Source organism: Heterodontus francisci, chromosome 26, assembly GCF_036365525.1.
Source record: "Heterodontus francisci isolate sHetFra1 chromosome 26, sHetFra1.hap1, whole genome shotgun sequence".
Taxonomy (NCBI): domain Eukaryota; kingdom Metazoa; phylum Chordata; class Chondrichthyes; order Heterodontiformes; family Heterodontidae; genus Heterodontus; species Heterodontus francisci.
Genome location: NC_090396.1, coordinates 9,738,584 through 9,747,761, shown reverse-complemented (window position 1 = coordinate 9,747,761; position 9,178 = coordinate 9,738,584). Strand labels below are relative to the sequence as shown.

General features: G+C 51.7%; 1 protein-coding gene across 1 annotated transcript; it reads left to right on the top strand.

The window, feature by feature from the left end:
- The first annotated feature begins 267 nt into the window (after window positions 1-267).
- On the top strand, window positions 268-8,938 carry mrpl18 (mitochondrial ribosomal protein L18). Its single transcript, XM_068058662.1, has 4 exons — window positions 268-375; window positions 6,211-6,394; window positions 7,256-7,493; window positions 8,764-8,938. Exons 1-4 carry the CDS (start codon window positions 321-323, stop codon window positions 8,860-8,862), a joined length of 576 nt encoding a protein of 191 aa, XP_067914763.1. The 5' UTR covers window positions 268-320; the 3' UTR covers window positions 8,863-8,938.
- Window positions 8,939-9,178: the final 240 nt, after the last annotated feature.

Here is a 9,178-nt window from a genome sequence, read left to right as displayed (position 1 = left end):
AGTCAAAAAATACAAACAGTTCAAATGATATTAGTTTCCTTCAATACAGGAGTGAATTGCCTCACAACCCTTCCATTTCATTTGTCATGCCATATACATTTTTACAGCAAATGAAAATCTTCCCGAGACAGTTCGAGGAGTTTCCCATGCATCCAACCTCTCACTTCAGATTGGTGTCTCTGTCTCCCTCACCGTCTCCCAGGACGCGGCTCCTTTAAGGCTTTGTCCTTGCTCCGCCTCTGTGACGCCTTTCGGAGGCGGGGCCTATGCCGGGGTCAGAGTTCGGAGCGGGGCGGAGCTTTCCACGGGCTCGGAGCGGGATGGCGGCGGTGCTGGTGCGGCGCCTGAGGCCGGCGATGGGAACGGCTCAGACAGGTACCGGGACCGCGACAGGTCGGGGCCGACACACCGAGCACATCGGCCATGGGGGGAATCACACATGCACCGAGCTCATCGGCCATGGGGGGAATCACACATGCACCGAGCTCATCGGCCATGGGGGGAATCACACATTCACCGAGCTCAGTGACCATGGGGGGAATCACACTTGCACCGAGCTCATCGGCAATGGGGGGAATCACACTTGCACCGAGCTCATCGGCCATGGGGGGCATCACACTTGCACCGAGCTCAGTGACCATGGGGGGAATCACACTTGCACCGAGCTGATCCACCATGGGGGGCATCACACACACTGAGCTCAGTGACCATGGGGGGAATCACACTTGCACCGAGCTCAGTGACCATGGGGGGAATCACACATTCACCGAGCTCAGTGACCATGGGGGGAATCACACATGCACCGAGCTCATCGGCAGTGGGGGCTCACACACTCCAAGCTCATCGGCCATGGGAGGAATCTCACACACCCCGAGCTCATCGGTCATGGGGAGCATCACACACACACAGAGCTCATCAGCCATGGGGGGGAATCACACACACCCCGAGCTCATGGGCCATGGGGAGCATCACACACACACCAGCTCATCAGCCATGGGGGATTCAAACACACCAAGCTCATCGGCCGTGGGGGATTCAAACACACCAAGCTCATCAGCCATGGGGGATTCAAACACACCAAGCTCATCGGCCGTGGGGGATTCAAACACACCAAGCTCATCGGCCATGGGGGATTCAAACACACCAAGCTCATCGGCCATGGGGGATTCAAACACACCAAGCTCATCGGCCATGGGTGATTCAAACACACTAAACTCATCGGCCATGGGTGATTCAAACACACCGAGCTCATCGGCCATGGGTGATTCAAACACACTAAACTCATCGGCCATGGGTGATTCAAACACACCGAGCTCATCAGACATGGGGGATTACAACACACCAAGCTCATCGGCCATGGGGGAATCACACACACACTGACCTCATCAGCCATGGGGGAAGTTTTTTTATTCGTTTATGGGATGTGGGTGCTGGTAGGCCAGCATTTATTGCCCATCCCTAATTGCCCTTGAGTCAAATACCTTCATTATGACCAGTTATTTACAAGTCACATCAGGTGCCAGTGCACGAATTTTTACTGGTGCGATCTGGAAGAATTTCACTCAGATCCATTTGTATATTTGATAGTTAAGACTTTCATTTGTACTGACCTGTATAAATCGCAGATTCTTGGTATGGGCATAAGAAGCCCCAGATTAACATGTCTTATTGTGATCATATTCATCTTGATTTGCAGGGAATATTATATAACTGTACACCCCACAGATCGGTCACGACTATTATTCACTGCTTACACTTATTGATATCAGGCATTCTGTGTCATGTAATGAAGAAGCCTGTCCAGCAAATGTTTTGCTAATAATGATGGTAATTTTGGCTTTGTGCAATAGTGCAAAGCAGAGTGAATCAGCCCAAACTCATATATTTTCCTCAATCGATATGACATCATTGATGTGTGGTCTGAATGATACTGCTATCTTCTTCTTCTTTGGCCTCCTTATCTCGAGAGACAATGGATACGCGCCTGGAGGTGGTCAGTGGTTTGTGAAGCAGCGCCTGGAGTGGCTATAAAGGCCAATTCTAGAGTGACAGGCTCTTCCACAGGTGCTGCAGAGAAATTTGTTTGTCGGGGCTGTTGCACAGTTGGCTCTCCCCTTGCGCTTCTGTCTTTTTTCCTGCCAACTACTAAGTCTCTTTGACTCGCCACATTTTAGCCCCGTCTTTATGGCTGCCCGCCAGCTCTGGCGAACGCTGGCACCCGACTCCCACGACTTGTGATCAATGTTACAGGATTTCATGTCGCGTTTGCAGACGTCTTTAAAGCGGAGACATGGACGGCCGGTGGGTCTGACGCCAGTGGCGAGCTCGCTGTACAATGTGTCTATATCTTGCAAGTTATAATACTGCTTCTATTCAGAACTGAAATGTAACATGACATTGATGCAGAACTTGATTTCTGCTAATTTCCCTGGAGTTTACATCATTACTCTGCTGAATTGAAGTCGGCTGACTTGGAGAAACCCATGTTAGTACAGGAGCAGGCCATTCGGCCCTCCAAGCCTGCGCCAATCTTGATGCCTGCCTAAACTAACACCTTCTGCACTTCTGGTGTCCGTATCCCTCTATTCCCATCCTATTCATGTATTGGTCAAGATGTCTCTTAAATGTCGCTATCGTATTCCACCACCTCCCCTGGCAGCAAGTTCCAGGCACTCACCACCCTCTGTGTAAAGAACTTGCCTCGCACATCCCCTCTAAACTTTGCCCCTCGCACCTTAAACCTATGTCCCCTCGTAACTGACTCTTCCACCCTGGGAAAAAGCTTCTGACTATCCACTCTGTCCATGCCGCTCATAACTTTGTAAACCTCTATCATGTTGCCCCTCCACCTCCGTCGTTCCAGTGAAAACAATCTGAGTTTATCCAACCTCTCCTCATAGCTAATACCCTCCAGACCAGGCAACGTCCTGGTAAACCTCTTCTGTACCCTCTCCAAAGCCTCCACGTCCTTCTGGTAGTGTGGCGACCAGAATTGCACGCAATATTCTAAGTGTGGCCTAACTAAGGTTCTGTACAGCTGCAACATGACTTGCCAATTTTTATACTCTGTGCCCCAACCGATGAAGGCAAGCATGCCGTATGCCTTCTTGACTACCTTATCCACCTGAGTTGCCACTTTCAGTGACCTGTGGACCTGTACGCCCAGATCTCTCTGCCTGTCAATACTCCTAAGGGTTCTGCCATTTACTGTATACTTCCCACCTGCATTAGACCTTCCAAAATGCATTACCTCACATTTGTCCGGATTAAACTCCATCTGCCATTTCTCCGCCCAAGTCTCCAACCGATCTATATCCTGCTGTATCCTCTGACAATCCACATCATTATCCGCAACTCCACAAACCTTTGTGTCATCCGCAAACTTACGAATCAGACCAGCTACATTTTCCTCCAAATCATTTATATATACTACAAACAGCAAACGTCCCAGCACTGATCCCTGCGGAACACCACTGGTCACATCCCTCCATTCAGAAAAACACCCATCCACTGATACCCTGTCTTCTATGACCAAAGGTGGTGGTGAACTCCTTTCTTGAACCGCTGTAGTCTTTGTGGTGTAGGTACACCCACAGTGCTGTTAGGAAGGGAGTACCAGGATTTTGACCCAGCGACAGTGAAGGAACGGCGATATAGTTCCAAGTCAGGATGGTGTGTGACTTGGTCGGGAACTTGCAGATGGTGGTGTTCCCATGCATCAGCTGCTCTTGTCCTTCTAGGTGGTAGAGGTCGCAGGTTTGGAAGGTGCTGTCTAAGGAGCCTTGGTGCGTTGCTGCAGTGCATCTTGTAGATGGTACACACTGCTGCCACTGTGCGTCGGTGGTGGAGGGAGTGAATGTTTGTGGATGGGGTGCCAGTCAAGCAGGCTGCTTTGTCCTGGATGGTGTCGAGCTTCTTGAGTGTTGTTGGAGCTGCACCCATCCAGGCAAGTGGAGAGTATTCCATCACACTCCTGACTTGTGCCTTGTAGATGGTGGACAGGCTTTGGGGAGTCAGGTGGTGAGTTACTCGCTGCAGGATTCCTAGCCTCTGACCTTCTCTTGTCGCCACGGTATTTATATGGCTACTTCGGTTCAGTTTCTGGTCAGTGATAACCCCCAGGATGCTGATAGTGGGGGATTCAGCAATGGTAATGCCATTGAATATCAAGGGGAGATGGTTAGAGTCTCTGTTGTTGGAGATGGTCATTGCCTGGCACTTGAGTGGGGTGAATGTTACTTGCCACCTGTCAGCCCAAGCCTTGATATTGTCCATGTCTTGCTGCATTTCTACACGGACTGCTTCAGTATCTGAGGAGTCACGAATGGTGCTGAACATTGTGCAATCATCAGCGAACACCCCCACCTCTGACCTCATGATTGAAGGAAGGTCTTTGATGAAGCAGCTGAAGGTGGTTGGGCCGAGGACACTACCCTGAGGAACTCCTGCAGCGATGTCCTGGAGCTCAGATGATTGACCTCCAACAACCACAACCATCTTCCTTTGCGCTAGGTCTGACTCCAACCAGCAGCATGTTTTCCCCCTGATTTCCATTGACCTCAGTTTTGCTAGGGCTCCTTGATGCCATACTCAGTCAAATGCTGCTTTGATGTCAAGGGCAGTCACACTCACCTCCCCTCTGGAGTTCAGCTCTTTTGTCCATGTTTGAACCAAGGCTGTAATGAGGTCAGGAGCTGAGTGGCCCTGGCAGATCCCAAACTGAGCGTCACTGAGCAGGTTATTGCTAAGCAAGTGCTGCTTGATAGCACTGTTGATGACACCTTCCATCACTTTACTGATGATTCACAGTAGGCTGATGGGGCGGTAATTGACTGATTTGGACTTGTCCTGCTTTTTGTGTACAGGACATACCTGGGCAATTTTCCACATTGCAAGGTAGATGCCAGTGTTGTAGCTGTACTGGAACAGCTTGGCTAGGGGCACGGCAAGTTCTGGAGCACAGGTCTTCAGTACTATTGCTGGAATATTGTCAGGGCCCATAGCCTTTGCAGTATCCAGTGCCTTCAGTCGTTTCTTGATATCACGCGGAGTGAATGGAATTGGCTGAAGACTGGCATCTGCGATGCTGGGGACCGAGGCCGAGGAGGAGGCCGAGATGGATCAATTCGGCACTTCTGGCTGAAGATGGTTGCAAATGCTTCAGCCTTATCTTTCGCACTAATGTGCTGGGCTCCCCCATCATTGAGGATGGGGATATTCGTGGAGTCACCTCCTCCAGTTAGTTGTTTAATTGTCCACCACCATTCATGGCTGGATTTGGCAGGACTGCAGAGCTTAGAACTGAGCTATTGGTTATAGAATTGCTTAGCTCTATCGCATATCGAATCACATGCACCCAGCTCATCAGCCATGGGGGAATCGCACCCACTCAGCTCATCAGCCATAGAGGGAGTCACACAAAAACCGAACTCTTCGGCCATGGGGGAATCACACACACCGAGCTTATCAGCCATGGGGGAATCGCACCCACTCAGCTCATCAGCCATAGAGGGAGTCACACAAAAACCGAACTCTTCGGCCATGGGGGAATCACACACACCGAGCTTATCAGCCATGGGGGAATCGCACCCACTCAGCTCATCAGCCATAGAGGGAGTCACACAAAAACCGAACTCTTCGGCCATGGGGGAATCACACACACCGAGCTTATCAGCCATGGGGGAGACACACACACACGGAGCTCATCGGCCATGAAGGGAATCTCACACAGCTGTGACTCATTGCCCCAAGGGTGGGGAGGGGCCGTTAGTGACATACAATCCCAAGGGCTCATTGGTCATGGGGGGAAAAAGCTGCTCATTTGCATTGAGAGGTGAAATGTTACACACCCTTGGGAAGCTCATCAACTGTGGGAGGAATCACACACTTCCGAGGGCCGATTGGCCATGGGGGAAATCACACACATTCCCGAGGGTCCTTTGGCTATGGGGGAAATCACGCGCTTTCCAAGGGAACTAAATGGCGATGGGCGTAGTCACATACACCTATGGTTCATCGGCCATGGGGTGAATCACTCTCTATATAATCGGGTTGCACCTGTTTTGTGATTTTTATCTGTAATTGATGGATTTCCTGCTAATGGTCCCTCTCTCTGTCTCCATGTCTCTCTCTTTGTCTCTCTGTCTCTGGCTCTGACTCGCTCTCTGTCTCTTCCTCCCTCTGCTCTCTCTCTCTCTCCCCCCCCCGTAGGTTTTCGCTGGGCATCGGGCGCAGTCCCACAGTCTGAACCAGTGCGAACTCCGGACACGACAGAAAATGGAGTGGTTGCAACACGGTTCATCAACCACAACCCGCGGAACCTGGAGCGTCTGGCCCTAGCGAGGAAGGACAATGGCTGGCAAACCACATGGCCTGGCCATACCTACTGGCACCGGTGAGGGGCAGCACAGAGCTGGAAAAGCCCAGGATTCCTCTCACCCCCTGCTCATCTCATCCCATCAACATATCGTTCTGCTCCTTTCTCCCTCGTGTGTTTATCCAGCCCCCCTTAAATACACCTACACTATTCACATCAACCACTCCCTGTGGTAGCAAGTTCCACATTCCCATCACTCTCAGGGTAAAGAAGCTTCTCCTGAATTCACAGGGGAAGGTCATTGATGAAGCAGCTGAAGATGGTTGGGCCTGGGACACTACCTTGAGGAACTCCTGCAGTGATGTCCTGGGGCTGAGTTGATTGACCTGCAACAACCACAACCATCTTCCTTTGTGCTAGGTATGACTCTCGCCAGCGGAGAGTTTTCTCCCTGATTCCCATTGACTCCAGGACTCCAGTTTTACCAGGGCTCCTTGATGCCATACTCGGTCAAATGCTGCCTTGATGTCAAGAGTAGTCACTCTCACCTCACCTCTGGAGTTCAGCTCTTTTGTCCATGTTTGAACCAAGGCTGTAATGAGGTCAGGAGCTGAGTGGCCCTGGCGGAACCCAAACTGAGCGTCACTGAGCAGGTTATTGCTAAGCAAGTGCCACTTGATGGCACTTTTGATGACACCTTCCATCACTTTACTGAAGATTGAGAGTAGGCTGATGGGGCGGGAATTGGCCGGATTGGACTTGTCCTGCTTTTTGTGTACAGGACATACCTGGGCAATTTTCCACATTGCAAGGTAGATGCCAGTGTTGTTGCTGTACTGGAACTGCAGAGTTTTGGTCCAGGGCTCACTCAGTTTGGAGATGCTCACAGTAGTGGTTAGGCCCTGAAAGCCTCACTTTATTTGTTGTTGGCTCCATCAGGCTACGCTTCAGGAAGACCCAGCGACACGTTACGGCCTACGTGGAGGCGGCAGGGAGTGGGGGTAAGGCTGTGGTCTCGGCCTCAACCCAGGAGTGGGCCATCATAAAGCATTTGTTCAGCACCCGGGACGTTGCTGCTGCTGAGAATGTGGGCCGCGTGCTAGCCCAACGCTGCCTTGAGGCCGGGATTGGCTATCTCACCTTCCGGACTATTCCGTGGGAGTACAGGGCAGAGTCGGTAAGTCCTGAGCGATTAATGGATGGGGAGAGGTGCCACAGACTGGATTCAGGGTTGGAGATCATCGACCAAGGGAAGAATCACAGACTCTGGAGGGGGGACAGGTGGACAGAAGCGAGGCATAAGCGATCGAGGGAGGAGTCACAGACTCTGGTGGGTAGGGGGATGGACAGGAGGGAGGAATAATCGATCGAGGGAAGAGTCACAGACTCCAGTGGGTAGGGGGATGGACAGGAGGGAGGAATAATCGATCGAGGGAGGAGTCACAGACTCCAGTGGGTAGGGGGATGGACAGGAGGGAGGAATAATCGATCGAGGGAGGAGTCACAGACTCCAGTGGGTAGGGGGATGGACAGGAGGGAGGAATAATCGATCGAGGGAGGAGTCACAGACTCCAGTGGGTAGGGGGATGGACAGGAGGGAGGAATAATCGATCGAGGGAGGAGTCACAGACTCCAGTGGGTAGGGGGATGGACAGGAGGGAGGAATAATCGATCGAGGGAGGAGTCACAGACTCCAGTGGGTAGGGGGATGGACAGGAGGGAGGAATAACCGATCGAGGGAGGAGTCACAGACTCTAGTGGGTAGGGGGATGGACAGGAGGGAGGAATAATCGATCGAGGGAGGAGTCACAGACTCCAGTGGGTAGGGGGATTGACAGGAGGGAGGAATAATCGATCGAGGGAGGAGTCACAGACTCCAGTGGGTAGGGGGATGGACAGGAGGGAGGAATAATCGATCGAGGGAGGAGTCACAGACTCCAGTGGGTAGGGGGATGGACAGGAGGGAGGAATAATCGATCGAGGGAGGAGTCACAGACTCCAGTGGGTAGGGGGATGGACAGGAGGGAGGAATAACCGATCGAGGGAGGAGTCACAGACTCTAGTGGGTAGGGGGATGGACAGGAGGGAGGAATAATCGATCGAGGGAGGAGTCACAGACTCCAGTGGGTAGGGGGATTGACAGGAGGGAGGAATAATCGATCGAGGGAGGAGTCACAGACTCCAGTGGGTAGGGGGATGGACAGGAGGGCGAGATACTCGCTCGAGCGAGGAGTCACAGACTCCAGTGGGTAGGGGGATGGACAGGAGGGAGGAATAATCGATCGAGGGAGGAGTCACAGACTCTAGTGGGTAAGGGGATGGACAGGAGGGCGAGATACTCGATCAAGGGTGGAATTACAGTCCTGGTGTGTTGGGGGATGGAGGGTGGAACAATCGGGTTGCTGCAGAACAAGCCGATCAGCTCTCCATCTCTCTCCGAACGTTAGGTCCAGCGATTCCGTTCTGCAATGAAAGATGGCGGGGTGATACTGAGTGAACCACGGAGAGTCTACCAGCAATCGAAGGGAACACGAGTGAGTGTGTGAGCGAGAGGGGCAGCGAGTGTGGAAACCAACCCCTCTGCTGCTATATCCAAATAAAGTAAAAGATTCTCTCTGTGAACGAGTGTTGGTTTACTGCTTCCCCACCTGAATTATTTTTTTAGAATTCTCTCGATCATTTTCCAGTTCCATGTTGTAAGCATTAGTTGTTTGGAGCTGTTAGGTGGTTACTGAGCCCCACATACATAGACCAGGAAGATCCCTGCTCCATTCCACCAACCTATACTGAGTTAGTTGATCTTACTTGGTGAGGTACTGAATGGTCTCCTCCTGTTCCTGTGTAACAGGCTCGAGGAGACTG

Excerpts from the sequence above, each read along its gene's own strand:
- mrpl18 (XM_068058662.1), top strand. The coding sequence starts at position 321 with ATGGCGGCGGTGCTGGTGCGGCGCCTGAGGCCGGCGATGGGAACGGCT. Across the intron at positions 376-6,210 it reads GATGGGAACGGCTCAGACAG|GTTTTCGCTGGGCATCGGGC; the intron begins GTACCGGGACCG and ends CCCCCCCCGTAG. Across the intron at positions 7,494-8,763 it reads GGGAGTACAGGGCAGAGTCG|GTCCAGCGATTCCGTTCTGC; the intron begins GTAAGTCCTGAG and ends TCCGAACGTTAG.